The sequence below is a fragment of the Pygocentrus nattereri genome, chromosome 7, assembly GCF_015220715.1.
Source record: "Pygocentrus nattereri isolate fPygNat1 chromosome 7, fPygNat1.pri, whole genome shotgun sequence".
Classification (NCBI taxonomy): Eukaryota; Metazoa; Chordata; class Actinopteri; order Characiformes; family Serrasalmidae; genus Pygocentrus; species Pygocentrus nattereri.
Window position 1 is genome coordinate 26,484,215 of NC_051217.1, and position 23,905 is coordinate 26,508,119.

The 23,905-nt window shown below is 40.3% G+C and overlaps 1 protein-coding gene across 2 annotated transcripts in view; it reads right to left on the reverse strand.

Annotated features, from left to right (window-relative positions):
- The window catches only part of vaspb (vasodilator stimulated phosphoprotein b), a 40,149-nt gene extending 29,387 nt beyond the window's left edge, over window positions 1–10,762 (reverse strand). For both annotated transcript variants that reach the window (XM_017686312.2, XM_017686311.2), the window contains exon 1: window positions 10,371–10,762. In XM_017686312.2, coding sequence (XP_017541801.1) covers window positions 10,371–10,375 — 5 coding nt within the window. In that variant the 5' untranslated portion in view covers window positions 10,376–10,762. The remainder of the gene's footprint in view (window positions 1–10,370) is intronic.
- Between the last annotated feature and the right edge of the window lie 13,143 nt (window positions 10,763–23,905).

Consider the following 23,905-nt stretch of genomic DNA (forward strand, 5'->3'; position numbering starts at 1 on the left):
ACACACAATACCTTACACTGATTCACATTGCAGAATCAAATCTGATCTTAATTTACAAATCTGATCTCACAGCCTCTGATCTCCAGTTAGGAGATCTTAACCTACTCAACCAGAGTAGTCAATGAGCTGTCTGTCTGTTTCCTAGCAACCGTCCAAACACACACACACACAGTTGAAATGTAAACACGTAATCAGAATAGTGTTCAAATGTGAGTTAGGCTGCTTTTACTGGTGTAAAAAAAACTCAAACAGAACTAGAGTCATAAACTGTAAGTAATGAAGCTCATCAGAGCGCCACCTGCTGTTTATCAGAGTCGCCCGTCGCCGCTACCCAGTTTCAGTTTCTATTTCCCAAACGCTTTAGCTGAGCACACTAACGTTCCTCCTCCTAATAAACAGACATATGTTCAGCTCCGTCTCCTCATTATTCACTACCATCACTGTAATATTACATCATCAACATTAACACATGAAGGTGATCAGAGGGGCAGTGGAGTTTGAGTCAGCAGCGTATGAGATTTTTAAAATGCAGAGTTAGAAAAGAAAAACATCTCCCAGTGAAAGCTGCGTTTTACAGCAGAAATAAATGGATCTCATTTTGCTGGTAGTGAACTACGCTGCCTGACACAGCTGCCAAAAAAACATAGAAACGGACCTTAAACAGAGGTTAGGACCCTGTTGTGGTTCATCCTAAAGTTAGGACAGGATTTAGGAGGTTTAGTCTGGTTAGCATGTTTGTGTGATGCTGTTTTCTGATCTGGAGTTAATGATGAGATTATGAAGGGAGGAGCTGTTATTTTGGAATAGCTACTGAACTAAACTCAGTCCGGACTGAAGTCGTCACAGAGACTAAACAGATCTTTGAACTACAGGGATTAGTAGTGTGTTGATACTGAAACATGCATCATTCAAAAATGACTTCAGTATAAAAGCAACTCAACTGGTTAAACATACAGTAGTTCAGGCTTTAAAACGCTGAATCTTCTGACGACTAAACAGAGAAACGCAGATCTGCAGCAATGAGCTCTGAGCGGCCTGTGATCAACTCTGACTGTTCTTACTGCATTTTCACTGAACTATTTTTAATTCCTGGAAATCCTTAAACTCCACTCTGCTCCCAGACTGCTTAAAGTCCCCAAGTGACGATCTGCACCGACAGTTTGAGGATTAAGCACAAACTCCCTGAGATACACAACAGCACACAGAACGACACAGTCACAATAATCAAACCTTAAAACGGCCTTTTCAGGGTATACTTCAACAGCCTTATTGGGTATGAACTCATTAGCTTTACTGTAGATATTGAAATATTCATAATAAATACTGAACAATTCATAGTAAATACTGAACTATTCATAGTAAATACTGAACTATTCATAGTAAATACTGAACTATTCAAAGTAGATACGGAATAATTAATAGGAGTTGCTGAATACTTCACAGTGGAAACTGAACAGGCCCATGGTATAATAACTGAATAATAAGCCTGTTTAAGAAGTTTTATTATTTAAATGACGTGTTTCAGTGGCAGATCCGGCCACAAAGCCACTTCACTAAAATCCTGAATTACGACAGGGAAGAAATCCTGAGAGGAAGTGATTCACAGAAAAGCAGAACCTCCTCCAATGCTGAATACTGACTGGTCAGCAGAGCATCCAGATCAAATTTAAAAGGGTGGGGGGACAAGTGGAGCATCAGGGACATCCGTCTGACCACTTCACTGATCAACTCAGATGTCTTTACAGTGGTGGTTATAGGAACCAGGCGTCGCCATGACTACAACACAGATATAGACATTTTATTTACCATCCAGAACCACCAGAGAACCTACACGAGTCTTCTGAGTTTATATGGAATGTTGATGATGGAAAATAGTGGAAAATCTGGAATAATAAGTTTGGAATAATAACTTTGTTTTATAGCCTTGATAGAAAGTCTGCTGAGGCGACACTGACTAAGTCATTGTTAACATCTCATTTCTTTTTATTTTGAAAATAGTAAGGGTGCTTTTGTAACGTTGTGCATGTTGCTATTTATTCAAGCAGTTTAAAGAGATGTTAGATATATTTCCATTTAGACATCCCAGAAAAATGTCCGCACCAGTGTCACGTCCAGACAAAGACACATTATTTTAACATTTATATATCACTTCTCATATCGTCATCATGAGCTTTATCAAACATCGCATTCTAGGTCAATAATGTGCAGCTCTACTATGTAGGCCAGCCAATCAGAAGAGAGCTCAATTACATACACTCTTAAAGACACAGTAATGAAAGCAACCTGTGTAACAGTGAGAGATCAAGAGAGGTTGGAAATTGAATGATGACTGTTTTTGGAACACAAATCCACATGATGGTTGTAAGAGGACCTTGGGGGGGCTAATCTGAGAGAAATGTGGAATATGGGCTCTTTAATGACCGTCTGAAGTCAGTCAGGCCTCGAATGAAAGACATTAAAGAAGGTAATAAGAGCCAATCGATACGCTTTCAGCCTTTAATGGCGTTAATGTTTCAGAAGTGACGCGTCTGTTTCAGCAGCCACATTAAAACGGCCTGACGAGAAGAAACGTGTAGCAGCAGGAAGAGAAACAATTACACAAGCTGAACAAGCGGGGAGGCGAACGACACAGCGCAGGAATCCCACAAACACCCTCAGAGTGGAATTCCACAGGAACGCTGAGAGAACGAGCAACTCACAGACGGCAGTCTACAGAACTCGGATCACAGATACACTACACGTCTGATTCATCACGGTCCTCACATTATACCATAGAAACTTGGTCTGTAAACGTTTGCCCATTTTCAGACAAACTGAGGTCTATTAAGAGCCAGATTACCAACATAGAAAAAACACGGTGCTAAATATTCGATTATATTTGCAAATGATTCAGATTAACTGACTAATAATCAATTAATCAGCTTAAATGCAGCCTGTAAATGTTCACAGCTGTAACAATAAATAAAAAAATGGGTGGTAACGTGCTGACCAATTGAGGCTCACCAAGACCTAAATTACCAACATTACAAACAAAACAGAAAGAAAAACAAAACACAGTGCTGGATATTCGATTATCTGTGAAATTAAACAACTAATAATCGATTAATCAGCTTTAACCGTGATCTGTAAATGTTCAGAGCTGTAACGATAAAATGTTTGGCAATATTCTTACCAACTGAGATCCTAAACTACCACCATAGAAAAAACACGGTGCTAGATATTCGATTATTTGTTCAAATTAACTGACTAATAATTATCGTATCAAGATGGAATAAATATATAAACTGGAATCAACCTGAGATCAACAAAACACAGTTTGACAGGGCTCAAGATCATGATCACGACATATTAGCTGATGGTTAATTACCATATACATAAATATATATAAATCAGCTGTGAAACAAACTAGTGACACATCCATACCATTTTTCAGACATATTTTAGAACTCACTGACACTGAATCTGATTCCATAACTATTTCCTATAAATCACCATAATGTAGTGGATTTTAAATGAAGCGCATTCGCTAACTAACCTACATTTGTAAAGAGATTCAGAGCAGTTAGGTGTGAAACAGTCCAGTTGTCTTTACAGTGGTGGTGATGGGAACCAGGCGTCCTCATGACTACAACACAGATACAGACATTTTATTTACCATCCATAACCACCAGAGGACCTACACAAGTCTTCTGAGTTTATATGGAATGTTGATGACGGAAAATACTGGAAAATCTGTAATAATACGTTTTCTTTGGGGACTATTTGCTGCACAGCGCCCTGCATGTCTCCCTCCACCATGAATGAAGTTCTCTAAACTATCATAAAACAGCGTCTCAGTCATCAGGCAGTGAATTAAGAACCATTTCATGTAGGAACTTTCTGTGAGGAGCTTTTAGAGGGGGCAGTCTGGTTCCTTTCACCACCACTATGAACAGTTCTGACTCGGTAAGCGTTTCACACCAAACAGCTCTGTTTATGTTTTGCCAGTTAAATTAAGAACTAATAAAAAATGTAACAGTGTTACACGCTCTCATTAGCAAGGGTGCTGGCACTGCTCATTTTTAAACACATGAAATGCCCAACACTTCCCTCCTTCAAACCGCAGCTGGTGGACAGTCCATGGGTGACCAGAGCAAGGCCTGGAGCGGCATCCAGCAGAGGAAGTGGTTAGTGGGCGGTCCCAGCAGGGCCTGAGCAGATAACACCACTGAATCACTCCAACACCGTTAATCAGACATGAAACATTTCCTGAGTGACACACAGAGCGGAGGAATGACTGGACTTATTACAGACCGCAGGCTGGACCTCAGCGCTGATAGCAGACTGTAACGTGGCTCATGAAGCTTCATCAGGCTGGAGTTTTAAAAGAACATGCCCCACTGCATGTTCGATTACGAGGAGTCCAGTTTAACTGGACTGATGTTGGAATTTATGACAGACTTTGTCTGTGCTAAATTACCAGACACCAGAAAAAATAAATACTGTGATTTTATTGTATATTGTGAGGAATTGTGCTAGAATATTTATGCCATAGTGTCCAGCTCAACAGTGAACTACTCAGTTTCTGGAACTAGAAATGTGATTATACTTTTGCCACATCACCACAACTATTATGCTCACATCTCACCTGGCCTTGCGTGCGTGAGCCTTTTACAGTAAAAAATACAGATGTGGATTTTTAAAAGTTCAGCTTTCTGTCTTTCAAAGTCACTTGAAGCTCTTGTCTGCTAGTAAATTGTATCCTGGCGTCTTAACTGACACAAAACAGTTGCCGAACCCCAGATACCCTCAGCAATACAGCAGCTTCTGTTGCACCGCCTGCTCCAAACATCATGCAAAAAGACAGCTGGTGATTGGTCAGCTGTCACATCAGTCAATTTTCTCTTAAAGAAGGTGGTTCTCTGTCACGTTCAGTGCCAAAATCCAGCCCTTCACCTTCCAAGACGCAGAAGTCTGGCTTAGTAACTTTGTTTAGACCCATAAACCCATAAACACGCATGAAAAAATAGCTGCTTAAAAGTTTCTTTAACTTTACATGATTCAAATTGCCATGCTGACTCAGGACTCTTCTGTGGACGTTCTTCATTAACCGACTTTATTCAGGCTGGTGTGAGGAGCGGTGTAAACATCTGAATCAGGTCAACAGAACTTTTTAAGTGTGTTTGGTTCTGAAGTTGTCACGCCTGTATTATGAACTACAGGTCTGAGCTGTTTGTCTTCATCAGCTGTTTAAAAAAAATCAACAGAAAACAAACACGATTCAAATGTGACACCTGAGCACATATTCACCTGAACGCCACTGGATCCTCTGAACTACTGAGTCATTAAAGATGTCAACTATAGAACGACAACATGACATCAGGGTCTTTCAGGGCTTTCAGAGGTACAGAAGAAAAACACAGAAAACCTTTGACTGACTGCAGCACCACAGTCACCCATGATAGGACAACAGTGTCCCCACCACTGAGGTCATTTCTAAAGCCTTTGGGATCCCAAGGCCCAGGGGGCTTACATGCTTTGGACAGTCCACTGCAGATATAAACAAAATGAGTAGCCCTTCCATTTGTATAAAAGACTAATAAACAGAATACAGAATAAGTGAAGAACGTCGTCTGTTCACAGGCCCATTTTATTTTTCCGAGTATTCCGTTATTCCCGACTCAGATCACACAGTTGCTGCCGCTCAGATGAGATTCTAGCATCTCTGTTCTTTTGTGTAAGACTGTTTCTGCATTACGACTAAGAAAAAGAGAAACTAATTTGCAAAGTGTAAATGCAACAGTATATATCGCATCAATAAGGTTCTAAACCAAAAATAACACTTTTTAAATCATTAATATTGCATAACTGTCCATGTTCCTCTGCTGGTGGAGATGACCAGTGAAGTGTGGCTGGTGTTCACTTATTCAGTAATTGCTGTGGACACTTTGAAATCCCGTCACTGTAATTCAGTCAAAGTTGTTGCAGTTTCAGTGGAAATCTTTGGATCTTTAGATCAGCTCTGCTTGCACAAACTCCCACTGCGACCGCCTGATACAGCCCCTCCTCAGAGCAGCACTCAGCGCTCAGTGCTCAGTGCTAAACTGTGGCACAGCAGAAGGGGGAGCAGACAGAACTCTACATCCCTCAGAAACTCAGCTGGAAACTCATCTCGAACAGCACTGAGAAGGAAGACACGCTCGAGCTCATGAAAACATTGGGGGTGTATCCGGATAGTCATTCATTGGGTGGGGATTAAGCTCCTAACCTTTTTTTTGGCAAAATGTATCCCGTCGATAAACGCAAATTGCAAAACACTGTACCGTTTGGGTTCTCACAAGAAACTCAAGGTTTCAGTCTAAATGCAGCTTCAAATGCAGAGAAGAAGCACAGCCCTCTGCTCTACTCCGTTCAACACAGAAGTCCTTATACGAATGAACCTAAAACAGCCCAACATCAACATTTCTTCTCTTTAAAAAACTGAACTGAAAACGGCTGTTTGAGTGAACATTTTAGGCTTTATCGACCGCAAACAACTAACATGAAGACAAAAAACACAAATATTTATATGACAATTAATCATCAGCTACGATTTCATAACCACGTCGCCCAAAAACACCACAATATCCAGAACAAGCTTCGTTGTCAAAGGTCCACGTGTATAGGATTAGAGTTAGCTTGATGCTAACATATAATGGACATTCTCATATAGAAATTAGCATGGCTGCTATGGGAGTGTTTTGATTAGCAGAAGCTGCTGATGATTTTCAAATTATGGTTCTAATGTGTGACACTAACGATAAAAACCTGATACAGTGGTGGCACATTAAAGTTTCTAGTAGTTTGTTCTACAACCCCAATTCCAATGAAGTTGAGATGTTGTGTAAAACATAAATAAAAACTGAATACGATGATTTGCAAATCCTTTTCAATTGTACCTATATTCAATTGAATACACTACAAAGACAAGCTATTTAATGTTCAAATGAAAAAACTTAGTTTTTTGCAAATATTCACTCATTTTGAATTTGATCCCTGCAACACATTCCAAAGAGGTTGGGACAGGGGCAACAGAAGACTGGGAAAGTAGAGGATTGCTCAAAAAACACCTGTTTGTAACATTCCACAGGTGAACAGGTTAATTGGAAACAGGTGAGTGTCATGATTGGGTATAAATGGAGCATCCCTGGAAGGCTCAGTTGTTCACAAGCACTTTGTGAAGAACTGCATGAACAAGTAGTCCAACAGTTTAAGAACGTTTCTCAACGTGCAATTGCTAGGAATTTGGGAATTTCATCATCTACAGTCCATAACATCATCAAAAGATTCAGAGAATCTGGAGAAATCTCTGCAAGTAAGCAGCAAGGCAGAAAACCAACATTGAATGCCTGTGACCTTTGATCCCTCAGGTGGCACTGCATTAAAAACCAACATCATTCTGTAACGGATATTACCACATGGGCTCAGGAACACTTCAGAAAACCATTGTCAGTGAACACAGTTCGTCGCTCCATCTACAAGTGCAAGTTAAAACTCTGCCATGCAAAGCGAAAGCCATAGATCAACAACACCCAGAAACGCCACCAGCTTCTCTGCCCAAGCTCATCTGAGATGGACTGGCGCAAAGTGTAAAAGTGTCCTGTGGTCTGTCGAGTCCACATTTCAAATTGTTTTTGGAAATCATGGACATTGTGTCCTCTGGGCCAAAGAGCACCATTAATGCTGAAAGGTACATACAGGTTTTGGAGCAACATATGCTGCCATCCAAGCAACGTCTTTTTCAGGGACGTCCCTGCTTATTTCAGCAAGACAATGCCAAGCCACATTCTGCACATGTTAAAACAGTGTGGCTTCGTAGTAAAAGAGTGCGGGTACTAGACTGGCCTGCCTGCCTGTCTCCCATTGAAAATGTGTGGCGCATTATAAATCGCAAAATACGACAACAGAGACCCCGGACTGTTGAGCAACTATACATCAAGCAAGAATGGGAAAAAATTCCACCTACAAAGCCTCAACAATTAGTGTCCTCATTTCCCAAACGCTTATTGAGTGTTGTTAAAAGGAAAGGTGATGTAAAACAGTGGTAAACATGCCCCTGTCCCAACTTCTTTGGAATGTGTTGTAGGCATCAAATTCAAAATGAGTGAATATTGGCAAAAAAGAATAAAGTTTATCCGTTTGGAAATTAAATATCTTGTCTTTGTAGTGTATTCAATTGAATAGAAGTTGAAAAGGATTTGCAAATCATCGTATTCTGTTTTTATTTATGTTTTACACAATGCACCAACTTCATTGGAATTGGGGTTGTAAGCGGAATTTCATGTTGGTGAAGATCTCGGACCTTGGAAGATCTTGGTGGCGTGGTGGGTAGCGCTGTCGCCTCACAGTGAGGAGGGCCTGGGTTCGATTCCCTGGCCGGGTGACCGGGGTCCTCTCTGTGTGGAGTTTGCATGTTCTCCCCGTGTCTGCGTGGGTTTTCTCTGGGTTCTCCGGTGTCCGCCCAAAGACAAGCAGTCAGGCCAATTGAACATGCTAAATTGCCCCTAGGTGTGAGTGTGTGAGTGACTGTCTGTGTCTGTCTGTCTGCCCTGCGATGGACTGTCGACCTGTCCAGGGTGTATCCTGCCTTTCGCCCGAAGACAGCATCCCCCCTCGACCCTGACGGAGAAGCGGCTTGGAAAATGGAATGGATGGATGGATGAAGATCTCGGATGTCAGCACCAAATCCAGCAGCTAATCTGACAGCGATGTGCAGTGGGCTTTTTATTTTGCTAGTTATTCTGTAGTTTTTTTCTCTCATTCTCACTCAGTTATTGGTGTTTATGCTGTAACACTGAGCTGCGCTTTATTATAAGAACTGCTACATGAATAACGTTAGTCAATTATAATGATCACTTTATTGTAAATATCATAAAAATACATCTCTGTGACCTTTAGAACATGTTTCTCATTTTATTTTAACACAATTCTGTAAACTGTGATGAGACTTAGAGTTAGCTTGATGCTAACATACAATGGAAAATCTCATGTACACGCTAGCAGAAATTAGCATTAGACAGTTTTTTTGGTTTTATTTCTAAAAGTAATATTCATTTTTATTTAGATTGACTTTATTTTGTTATTCCATTGTTTTTCTCTTCATTGTTACTTGTTTGTTTGTATTTAGACACACTTTGAGCTGCATTTGTATGAAATTTGCTACATGAATAAAAGTTATTACACTATTTTATTGTGAATACTGCTTACATACATTTCTATTTAACACGACTACATGACTGTATCTGTGACGTTCAGACCACATTTTATTTTATTAGTACGATATCATAAACTGTGACAAAAGGCGATGCTGTTAAAAGGTTTACATGCACAGCCTTTCAGCAATGAGGCCTCTGGCGTTCTCTGATAAGGAACTCAGGTCGGTTCTGGCTGCTTTCAACCACATTATATAAGAACCACAGCACAAAAACAACAGCCTCTGTGTTTTACGCTCATATTTACATCCGTACTGAATGCATTTCTATAGCATAGGCTGGAAGTGAAGTGAGGGCAGGAATGATCCCAGCCCAGGCCTGAACAGGCCGGGACAGGGTGAGGAATGCCGCTCCATTCACTTCCGGGTTCTTTGGCCAACTCCCAGAGGAGGATCCAAACAGGGCTGCCGATGTGGGTGAGTGAGTGAGAGAGAGAGAGAGGGAAGAAAGAAGGAGAAGGAAGGAAAAAAAGGTTCCTCATGTACCTGAATAGCCCAGTCATCCTCAGTGAGTGGAGATCAATAGACTTTGATGGGCTGAATGTGAATAAAATAAAATAAAATAAAAGAATATAAAGTGTGAAAGAAATGGAACCTGAAGTGGAAACCCTGATCAGAAAGCTCAAGATCAGATCTATAAAGGAGGGATCACAAAATAAACAAGAGGAATAGCCTAGGAAAACAAAACAATATGCTGCTTTTTGGAAGTTACATTACAGCAGTTACATTCAGGCGCATTCTGGTGCACCAACCGCTGCACCATTTAAGGTGGAACGGGAAAAATCCAAAAACAGTGGGGGGGGGGGGGGGGGGTTAGAAAACTGGAGAAGACTTGTCCAAAAGCCTGTCAGATGAGCAGCCACATGAGCCCACCCTAGACAAGACCTCCTCTAAAGCCATCAAAAGCACCCGTTCACTCTGCTGCCCAAACTAACCTGCTAAACTACTACTAAACACAGCCTGACCTCCTGACCTGAAGCCTATTCACACTGCAGGCCAATCAAAGAGGCAGAACACACTCAGAAAGTTTCCTTTGTGCTGGAGCTTTTTATTCCAGGCGCTTTTGTGCTGCTGTCCCGCAGAGAGACGCGCACATAAGCGCAAAAAGGATCAAACCTGCCTTTTTCAAATCTGCTCTCACCTCATGGCTGGACCTCAGGTTCTCCACCGCTCCACAGGCTTGGCTTCTTCACAGATCAGAGCCAAAACAGACAGAACAAGCGGTCAAACGCGGACGAGACGGTCATGAATCCGCCCTCAGAGGGAAGCGAGCAGCAGCTCAGCGATGATTTCCTGGTTTGGGAAGGGACAAAAAAAAGTGGGAGGGAGAGTGAGAAGCAGGCAGCATGTCAACTCCGGGGTCCAACCGTCCGCTCCAAACCCTTCAAACTCATCCTCCACTCGTCCCTCCTCTCTATCTCTCCCTTCCCGTCCCAAATATTAGGCTGTCCGAATCGAGCGTCCACCGAAATTCCTTCTACCGCGTCCTCCTCCGCTTCAGCTCGTCCATAAACTCTCAGTGGGCCAAACAGACTCGGCCGGTACGCGCTGTTATTTCATTTCCCACCCGCATTCGGGAAAAGCCCCGCCGTCTGCTGCTGGGATTGGGCAGTAGCAGCTGTGGTAGGAAGCTGATTGGCTGAGCCGCACTGGGTCAAACGTAAACAACAAAATAGAAACGTATCTTTTATATTAACCTACTGATTTACGAATATATTCTAAATCACACACACACACACGCACACACACACATACACACACAGTTAAAGAATATTTAAAACATTATTTTGACAAGTTAGTATTTAAAGACAATAAGTCATTATTTCAAGATATTAAGTCAACAGTGCAAGAAAATGAAGTCATAATGTTTGAGACATTAAGTGAATTTTTGTAATGAAAACAAAAAAAAGCAAATAAAAACAACCGACAGTGGAACCCAAAGAACCATGGGAATGGATTAATGGTTCTCTGGATCTTTATATCTTATTTGATTCTTTACAGAAACCTTTAAAAATGCTTCTGTAGAGCAGCAGAAGTGGTTCCAATCTTGTGAAGGAAAGATCAGAGCACCATGGTTCTGTACAGAACCCTTTTAGCTAAGATACAAAACTAGTGTAGAACACCAAATGCTGATAAGATCAAAGCATTAATATTTACATTTTAATATAAATGTAAATAAATTCTGCTCATACAGAGCCTCACTTAGAACTGCACACTTAAACAAGAGGGTTCTTCAAAGGTTCTTTAGCAAAGACAGTGGTGCTGCATGGAACCATGAACACTGTGAACCCTCTGCATGGTGAAATGGTTCTTCAGAATGAAAGAGTACATCACCAAAAAGGGTTCTGCTGTTGATATGATGTCAAGTTTGCAATAAAAGAACCCAACCCTACATAGAACCCTTTTCAAAAAGGCTCTATATAGAATCATGTACAGCATTTCTTTCATCAATTTGAAGAACCGTTTCACCATACAGAGAACCTTTGAGTATCAGTAGGTTCTATAGAAAACTGTAAATAGAACCACTGCCTTAAAGAACCCTTGAAGAACCATATTTTTAAAGAGTGTAAAATAAAGAAAAATAAATAAACAATGTGTGGAGATTTATTAATAACCTTTACTGTTTAATACCCAGGAATCTCAGGTTTGTGTATTTGTATTTATTCTAATATTTTACAGCGTTTTTTACCTTGAAGTCTTTAAGGGTTCTGTGGTAAAGACATCAATTATAAACAGAACCAAAGAACCATTTAAATGCATACAGGGTTCTTCGTTCAGGTAAATAACGTTGTTTATGTCTTTATGATGAAAATCACGGCATTAATATTTGTATTTTTTTATATAAATGTAAATGAAATTCTGCCCATCCAGACAGACGGACCGAGCGTCAGACAACTAGCCAATCACAGCGAAGGAGGTGGGACACCAGTAGCCAATCACAGCGCAGGATTGAGATTTGCCCGAAAACAAGTGGGAAATGAAAACTCCGCCCCTCGACCGCCATAATCCCATTCCGAGTTTAAAAGAGCGGCACTGAGAGGACCAACATTTCAAAGGGAAACAGAAAAAAGCACAATCCTTACATATTTACATACATACATACACAATTACATACATTTACGCACATCCATACATAATTACACATATTTACACACATCCATAAACACACATGTACACACACACACAAAATTACAGAAATTTACACACATCCATACATAATTACACACATTTACACACATCCACAAACACTTACATACATTTATACACATACATACATAATCACACACATTTACACACATCAATTCAGAATTACACACATATATACACAATTACACACATTTACACACATCCACAAACACTTACATACATTTATACACATACATACATAATCACACACATTTACACACATCAATTCAGAATTACACACATATATACACAATTACACACATTTACGCACATCCATACACTCTTACACACATATACACACATCCATACACACACAATTACATACATTTGTAAACATCCATACATAATTACACACATTTACACACATCCACAAACACTTACATACATTTATACACATACATACATAATCACACACATTTACACACATCAATTCAGAATTACACACATATATACACAATTACACATTTACGCACATCCATACACTCTTACACACATTTACGCACATCCATACACACTTATACATCCATACATACATAATAACACATTTACACACATACATACATAATTATGTATGCATTAATTATGCACATTTACACACACACAATCACACACATTTACACACATCCATAAACACTTACACACATTTACACACATACATAGACTTACATATATTTACACACATACATACATAATTACACACATTTACACATATCCATACAACATTACATACATCCATTCACACACATTTACACATATCCATACAGAATTACACACATTTACAACATATATACACAATTACACACATTTACGCACATCCATACACACTTATACATCCATACACACATACATACATAATTATGCACATTTCCACACATCCATACACACACGCATTTCCACACATACATACACAATCATGCACATTTACACACATCCATACACACACACACACATACACAATCACACACATTTACACACATTTGCGAGAGGCTCGGAGTAGAGCCACTGCTCCTCCACATTGAGAGAAGCCAGTTGAGGTGGTTCGGGCATCTGGCAAGGATGGCCTCTGGATGCCTCCCTAGGGAGGTGTTCCAGACATGTCAGACGGGGAGGAGACCCTGGGGAAGACCCTGGACACGTTGGAGGGATTATATCTCTCGACTGTCTTGGGAACGCCTTGGTATCCCTCCGGAAGAGGATACCTGGAGGAGGTGGTGGGGTAGAGGAAGGCCTGGGCCTCTTTGCTTAGGCTGCTGCCCCTGCGACCCAGACCCGGATAAGCGGTTGAGGATGGATGGATGGATGGCATACACAATTACACACATTTTACACAATCACACATATCTACAAACAATACATACACAATTACACACATTTACACCCATCCATACACATACATTTACACACATGTATACACAATTACATACATTTACACACATACATACACAACCACACACATTTACTCACATCCATTCACAATTACACATATCCATACACACTCACATTTACACACACATTTACACACACATTTACACACACCATTACACACATTTACACACATCCATACACACTTACATACATTTCCATACAAACATACACAATCACGCACATTTACACCCATCCATACACACACATTTACACACATGTATACACAATTACATACATTTATACACATCCATACACAATTACATACATTTACACACAAATTCACATACATTTATACACATCCATACACACATACATTTACACACATACATACACAATCACACATATCTACAAACAATACATACACAATTACACACATTTACACCCATCCATACACATACATTTACACACATGTATACACAATTACATACATTTACACACATACATACACAACCACACACATTTACTCACATCCATTCACAATTACACAGATCCATACACACACACATTTACACATATACATACACCATTACACACATTTACTCTCGCATACATACATAATTACACACATCCATACACACATGCATTTACACACATCCTTACACACTTACATATATTTCCATACATACATACTAGGGGTGTACCATATCGTATCGTTCGCGATAATAGCGGTATAACTTTCTAAACGATAAAAAAATCCATATCGTGATAACAGCCATACTCTGACTTGTTGACGTAATGACGTCATGCGCATGGCGTACGTTCGTTGCGTGAGTCATTCTGGAATAGAAAGAAGTATGGCGCAAAGCAGCTCAGTGGTGGAGTTTCTCCCAAAAAGGCGAGCAACTTGAGTAGAGTGGAGGTGGTTTAGTTATAAAATCTCGGATGTACAACAGATCACAGTAATATGCAAGATATGCGAGAAGCCCGTAACAACAAAAAGGGGGAAACATAACTAATGTTTCACCACCTCAAGCACAAGCGCTCAGTGGAGTATGAGGAAAAACAAAAATGACTGTTTACGCGCAAAGACTTTTGCCAATCCGATTGAAAACAATCGGAATACAGATTCAGATTCAGGTTCAACAATCTGATGAAAATCTTCATTTACATACTTGCTACAAGTAATCCGATGCAAAATGACGTGCATGCGTGGAGCAGTGCTTGGAGTAAACGTTACTATGACAGCGGACGTCACGTGAGGTCCAGTCAGCGTGAGATGAGTTTCCAGTTGGCGCTCTTGTGTTTTTAATTGTTTTAAACTGATGAAGACGTCGTGAACCGAGACACAAACTGGACGTCCGTCCCACCACCATCTTTTAAAGCTCAGAATCTAAACGTCGTCTCCTCTGCAGACCAGTTTGTGCCCCGCCATGTCGAGCGGTATAAACCTTTCGCTATGCGGATTAGTCTATTCCGATTCAGGTGTTTACATGGACGTATGCCATTCCATACTCTATTAAACATGCATCCTAATAATCTGTTAATATGTTAATAATCTGACTAATATCTCAATCGGAATCAGTTTTTTTGTGTCTACTGAATATTTGAAACATTTATTTATACAAAATAAAACGTTAACATTTTTGTTGCAATAGCATGTTTTTGAAATTAATAAAATGTTATTGTCATATCGCCAAAAATATCGTTATCGCAAAAATACCCTGAAATATCGTGATATTATTTTAGAGCCATATCGCCCGCCACTAATACATACACAACCACGCACATTTACACACATTTATACACACACATTTACACACATCTATACACAATTACATACATTTACACTTATCCATACACAATTACATACATCCATACACACACATTTACACACATCCATACACACACATGTACACATATCCATACACATTTACACACATCCATACACACTTACGTACATTTACACACATACATAATTACACACATTTACACACATATACACACAATCACACACATTTACACATATACATACACCATTACACACATATATACATAATTACACACATTTACACACACCCATACACATTTACACACTTCCATATATTTACACACATCCTTACATACATTCACACACACACACACACACACACACACACACACACACACACACACACACATATATATGTATATATATATATATATATATATATATATATATATATATATATATATATATATATATACACACACATTTACACACATCCATGCAAAATTACACACACCATTACACACATTTACACACGTCGGTTTAGCCTGTCTGTCTGTGGCCTGGTCCAGGCTCTGGACTGTACACAGCTGTTTACACTACTCTGCTGACTAACTAAAAGACTATAAGCTATGCTGCAAGAAGGTAAGGCAGCACCCTCCCGCATGGGGTGGACAGCATCCCTACCTATAAGACCATGCTTGCCCTTGAAATGCAACCAATTTTTTTTTATCAATTCTTTGATCAATTCTTTATTATGTTTAACAAAAGCAGTAACCAGTACCGCAAAAACACATAACACTCTCAAATATACCCATACACCAGAGATACCAACACAAGCACAGATAGAACAAAGGACATAACAAGACCATAAAATAAAATAAAAAAGGAAAAAAAGGGGGGTGGAGGAGTTTTTGCAACATATTTTTCAGTGTTTCAATTGCATCATACCAAATATTAATATTAGCTTCATTAGCACCATTAACTCGGGCAGTGGAGAGTTCCATGTACATTATGTCCAAGAAAGAAAAAATCCAGGCTGTAATTGAGAGGGAATGAGGAGGTTGCCAATGAACTGCGATCATTTTCTTAGTCTGAGTCCAGCCAGAATAATACGTTTTTCACTTTTGGATATAGAGATTTCCGAAAAGTCATTAAACAGTAGAGTAGGTATGATGGTGGGTATCTCCAGCAAAACAAGATTTGAAAGCCTAGAAGCAACCTTGTCCATCACAAAATGATGTTACAGGAGGGCATTCCCAATACATGTGAAGAAAAGTACCGTAAGCCTTTGTAGAACACAGTGTGCACGTAGGGTTATTAAGAATATTCATAAAGGAAAGTTTGCGAGGAGTGAGGTAGGTTCTGTGTATGTAGTTCCAATGAATTAACTGGTGATCAGGGTTCCAGGAAGCCTCTAGAATATTAGACCAGACCACTGCCCAATCAAAGTTATCACCTAAATCAGAGCAGTCCTGTTTCCAGAGTGTGTATGAGGTGAGAGGTAGATAGGATGTTTCCAATAGAAACTGATAAAGCCTAGATACCAATCCCCTAGTCTTATCTGAATTACCAAATATGTTGTAAATGGGGTGGGTAGATAACCGATGCTGCAATGATATGCCATTTGCTCTAAGGACAGACCTCAGTGTCACGGTTGGCCCCTCCTAGTCCTGTCCATGTGCTCCTTTGTTTTGGTTTCAGTCCTGCCCCCTGTTTGGTTACTCCGCCCCTGATTGTATTCATTTGTCCCTCATTGTTACGTGTATTTAAGCCCTGTGTTTGCCCCTTGCGTTTGCCAGTCATTGTATCATTGTATCTTTGTACCTGGACTTTGTTTGTGTTTGTTCTGGTCTCTGTTATGTCATACCCTAAATCTGTACGTTTCGGCTCATTGACCCTGGACTGTTATGACCACGACCCTGGATTTGCCCATAATAAACCTTGCTTATCTCAGCGTGTGCGTCCGCCTCCTCACTCCCCCTTACACTCAGCTGTAAATAAAAATAAAAGGAAGACATGGGTAAGTTGAAACTAGACTGAATATCCTTCAACGATCGTAAGCCATTATCATCAAAAATGTTTCCCAGATGAGAAATACCCCTATCGGCCCAAAGAGATGCGGTAATAGGCCTTCCTTCAATTAACAGGCCTCCGTTATTAAAAATTGGAGAATCTTCATGCCACTTACAAGATATTTTAGCTAGCTTTTCCATGTCCTGCCATATCTGGATGAGATATGAGATAATTGGCCCAAACCGTAGCTGGCATTGTTTAGTACTAACGTTTGCAGACAGAATATCCTCCAGTTTCCAAGGATGTACAGCATTTTGCTCAATTGAGCGCCAGGAAACACTCATTTTTGGGTCCAGCCAGGTGAGTACTGGCCTCAGTACAAAAGAACAATGGTATAACTTAAAATTAGGAACCGCTAAACCACCCTCCTCCCTCCGGCTTTGTAAGGTGGACAATTTAAGACGAGGCCGCTTCTTTCTCCAAATAATATCAGACATGATAGAATTAAGTTTTTTCCAATAATCAGAGGGGGGAAGAAGGGGAATCATTGAACTGATAAAATGAATTCTGGGAAGAACATTCATTTTTACAATCAATACCCGGGCCTGCAATGAGAGAGGAAGACTTGTCCATCTTTCCAAATCATCACACACTTTGCTGAGTATAGAAGAGTAATTATACTTGACATTGTGATTAATGGAGGGGAAAATTTCCACACCTAAATACTTAAAATTCTGAACCACTGGGATATTGGCCACAAAAGGTGTAGTGGTAGCCAATTCATTTAGAGGTAGCAGAGCAAACTTGGACCAGTTAATTTTGAAACCAGAGATAGAGCCATATTCATCACAGATAACCAGAAGATGAGGAATAGACTGCGACGGTTATCTCATGAAAACTAAGACATCATCAGCATACAAGGCTACATGATGTTGAGTATTGTGAATAGAGACGGGGATCAACTCAGAGGACTGGCGAATTGTTTGTGCTAGGGGTTCAAGGGAAAGGGCAAAAAGCAAGGGACTAAGTGGACAGCCCTGTCGTGACGATCTTGATACAGGGAAAAGAGAAGAAAAAATACGTCCTGTTAATACTGAAGCAGAGGGGTTAGCATATAAAACCTTAATCATATGAATAAACCCGTCTCCAAACCCCAAAAATGTGAGTGTTGACCAAGAAAGACCACTCTAGCCTATCAAAGGCTTTCATAGCGTCTAAAACAGCCACAGGGGTTTTGATCTCAGTTGCTTCATCAACTATATGAAGGAGACATCTCACATTGTCAGATGCGAGCCTAGATTTAATGAAACCCGTTTGATCAGGATTGACAAGAGATGCAATATGTGGTTGGAGATGACAAGCAATTAATTTAGCGTAAATTTTCAAGTCCGAATTTAGTAGGCTAAGGGGATGATAACTTGCACAGTCAACAGGGTCTTTGTCCTTTTTCAAGAGCAAAGAAATTAAAGCTGTATTGAGATCCCTGGGAAAACACCCCTTTTCCATAGAATATTCAATCATCCTTAAAAAAAGGGACTAATATGTTTCCAAAAAGTGACATAAAATTCAGGTGGGATCCCATCTAGCCCCGGTGATTTGCCCCTCTGCATGTCAAATGGATTTTCCAATTCAGTAGAATCTAAATTGGATAAACGAGGAAGGTCAAGCTTCCGTAAAAATTCATCACATCTATCCTGATCTGTAATTATTTTGGTTTTATAAAGGTTGGAGTAGAAATGTTTAAAGGTATCATTAATTTTTTGAGGGTCTGTGGTAATATTACCATTTAGTGTTCTAATAACTGGAATATCCGCAAATTGTTCACTTGATCTGATTTTCATGGCTAGGAGGTGGCTGAGCCTGGCACCCTGAAAATAGTACCGCTGTCTGGTGCTGTGTATTTGAAATTCAGAGCGCTGCTTAAGAAGATTATTTCTTTCTTAATCAAATCACGATTTAATGTCACCTGTTCTGAGAATTTACATTGTAGTTCCACGTCCAGTCTCTGAAATTCACCTTCAAGAACTTAGATAGATCTGACTTTACAAAGATTAGAAGAGAATCGTATAGTGAAGCTCCTAATGAACCCTTTTATAGCATTCCATAAAATCCGATGATCCTCCACAGACCTGTCATTAAACGCAATAAATTCCTCAAACTCTGCAATGAACTGTGATATGAAATCCTAATTTTTCAGTAAGGAGGAATTAAACCTCCATCTGACTGCCCGTTTAGCCCCGTAGCTGACAGAAGCTGAGCAAAGGACTCCTTTATGATCAGATAATGCTATCGGCACTAATTTAGTCTGGTTAACATTATGGAAAAGACTCGGAGAGGTGAAGAGGTAATCAATTCTAGAAAAAGATTGATGCCGAGCAGAATAAAAAGAGAAATCTTGTACCGTAGGATTAATCGATCGCCAAATGTCCACCAGACCCAAGCTATTGGCCCAAGTCTGCAGTGCTGCTGTGGCAAGACACTGATCTCTAGATCTTGATACATTTGAGCTATCCAATTTAGGGTACCATACAGCATTAAAGTCCCCTCCCACCACAAAGTCATAATCCACCAAGTCAAGCATTTGTTGCGTAAGTAAATTAAAAAAACATTTAGCAAACATATTGGGGGCATACACAGAGAGGAAGGCAATTTTCTTGTTATAAATTTCAGCCCTGGCAAGCGTAATTCTACCTGACTCATCTGCCCACATGCCTAATAACTTAAGCTTCAGACTGCGTCTGACAACAATAGCCACCCCTTTAGTTTTGCTATCAGAAGCAGAGAATGCAATTGTGTGATACCATTTGTCAGCCAAGTATCTAATATCAGATTTTAGATGTGTCTCCTGTAATAGCGCAATATCTATACATTTTTGATGTAATAAATTAAGAGAGCTGACTCGTTTATGGGGAGCATTTAATCCCTCGCAGTTCCAAACAAAAAAATTGACTCATTACAGGTAGTACAAAAAAAATTACCGATGGTATGCACGCATCTGACCCACCAAACCACATAAAATGAACAAAAATTTGGAAATACAGTACTCCCAATCACATGCCATAAGATACTGGTGCTCGGACCATAGAGCAATCCCTCATCGAAATAAATCACCCATATAGAAACAGAATAAAAATTGGACATACACAACACGGACATACAAGAAAAACATTAAAGCATCCCCCTAATTGGTACAAATTATATAAAAACAAGGACACGAGTTTAACAAGTAACCACCGATGGTCTATGTCCAAATTTGAATATGGGGCAGCAAAAGTGATTCCAGCTCGACAAAACTTGTAAAGTATCCATCCATCCATCCATCCATCCATCCATTTTCTAATCCGCTTCTCCGTCAGGGTCGGTCTCCGTCAGGTAAAGTAACCAGAAAAGAGAAATTCCCATCAGGACGTAAGGGCACTATGTTAACAAGATTAGCTACAACTCCGGGATAGTATACCCCATACCCTTGTTATTAATTTAGCTATACACAATGAGTTGCTATAAGCAGTAAGAAAACATCATTGAAAAGTCAGCAATGTAAAATATATGCACAAGAGTATGGTATTGCCAATGCCTCGGCTATTAATTGTATTAACTGTAATAAGCTCACATGAGATCAAGAGATCAACCTGGCCGAATCAAAACTGAAATTTAAATAGCTTGACAAAATTAGGCAAGGTCAAATAACAGGGCTAAGCAAGTCTTCGAACACAACACAAAACCCTGCTGGAGATACCCCGCAGGTAAACTGACTCCATTTACCGGGGTGTAGCATTGAAAAGGATAGACAGTAGCTACTGGCTAGTTAAGACAAGTTAACTTTGAGAGGCCTTGGTGTTACTCAGTATGTGAAGCCGAGGGGGAAGCAGCCGCGGAGGGATCGGATATTGTATTCAGAAAGTCCTCAGCTTCCTTAGAAGAAGTGAAGGAGCGAAAATGAGCAACTTCAACGTAGCTGGGTAGAGTAGGAAGATACCCCTGGCTCGGGCTGTAGACATGGCAAGAGAAAAGGCCCGCTGTCGCATCACTGTATGGTTGCTGATGTCCGGTGCGAAGCGGATGGTGTGGCCGTTCAGCGTGAGAGGCACCTTTTTAGCGGTCCTTCTCTATCGAGGACCGGGTTAATGACGGGAACCACTGCGGGAGTGAGCGCGTGAGGAACTGGGTAGCGTTATCACCTTCAGTGCCTTCTTTCAGGCCGATGATTCGGACGTTGCACCTCCTGTTGCGGTCCTCAAAATCCGCTAGCTTGAGTTCCATCGCTTGAAGTGTTTTTTGATGACTCTTAATGGTGCTCAAGTTGGATTCCACTGCAGACTCCATCGCATTCACCTTGGAGTTTATTGTTTCAATGCTAGCCGTTAACACATCCAGCTTAGTCTGAATCACAGTTAACTTAGCGTCTGTGTCCCCTCCCAACTGCTGAATCTGTGCGAGCCGTGGTTCCGGAAAGTTCCGCTGTTTGTCGAGTAACTTTTCCAACACAGACTCGGTTATTGCCTCAATGTCGGAGCGAGAACTTTGCCATATCGCCTCAGAAAGACTAGACCAGTACTTGAGCGTAACCAAATATCCTCTGACAGGAGAAAAACAACAATTTGGTGTGCCGAGCCGGGAGCAAAAAACCTAAGCCGCCACCATGTTCAGTCAGTCACGTGACTCTTCGAAATGCAACCAATTGTCTATAAAGCCCACTTGATTTTCGGAACACCACTTGGACATCCAGCAGTTTAACGCCGAAAGCCTGCTGCAGGTTTCAGTGCCACACCACATGGATGGGATAGGGCCAGAGCAAATTATGGCATCGGATATTGTCTGGGCATGTTTAATCACCTCTCTAATATTACCCTTAGTTATCTCAGGCTGCTGCAGACGGATATCGTTGGCCCCTACATGAATGACTATCCTCGAATATCTCTTATCTGCTAACAGTCTAAGGTTGCCACTAATGTCCGGCGCTCTGGCTGCTGATAAACAACTAACTGTTATTGCTGGCGTCCCTAAAGGAGTAGCTAATTTCACATGTCGAACAATCGAGTCTCCCATAACCAGAGTACTTATAACAGGCTCCACAGTGGGTGTTTCACTGAGAGGAGCATACCTGTTTGACACACAAATCAGAAGAGCTGATTCCGGTGGGCTAGCTTTGGCCTCAGCATTAGCATTAGCCTTCTGGCTAGACCGCTGAGTCATCACCCATTCACCCTGCTGTAAGGGCTCTAATGCCGGAGTCGAGGGGGTGATAACTCTCCCTAGGGCACCCGGAGCTGCTAACACTGAATCTTGCTGTGTGTCCTTTAATAACCCCCGGATGCGCACCTCTAGCTGGTCCACTTTCTCCACCAGAGAACTAACTAGCTGGCACTTAGCACAAACAGAGCCACTATCATTATCACTAGAGGTGGAAAAGGGGGTTAAACTAAACATGCCACACTCCAAGCAGACAAAACAACCAGCAGAAGCTACATACATACACAATTATATACGTTTACACACATCTATACACAATTACACACATTTACACACATCCATACACATTTACACACATTTATACACATGCATACATAATCACACACATTTACACACATCCATACACACTTACCTGCATATACACACGTCCATGCACACTTACATACATTTCCATACATACATACACAATCACACACATTTACACACATCCATACACACTCACATTTACACACATATATACACAATCACACACATTTACACACATACACATTTACATACATTTACACACATCCATACACAATTACACACATTTACACACATCCATGTACACTTATACACATTTACACACATACAGACTTACATACATTTACACACATACATATACAATTACACACATTTACACACATACATGCACACTTACACACATTTAAACATATCCATACAAATTTACACACATTTACCCATATCCATACACACTTACCTGCATATACACATGTCCATACACACTTACATACATTTCCATACACACATACACAATCACACACATTTACACACATCCATACACACTCACATTTACACACCTCCATGTACACTTACACACATACAGACTTACATACATTTACACACATCCATACACAATTACACACATTTACACACATCCATGTACACTTATACACATTTACACACATACAGACTTACATACATTTACTCACATACATATACAATTACACACATTTACACACATACATGCACACTTACACACATTTAAACATATCCATACAAATTTACACACATTTACACCCACATCCATACACACTTACATAAACCAACCATTAGGGGTGTACTTTGTATACTTCTGGTGCCGGTCCCAAGCC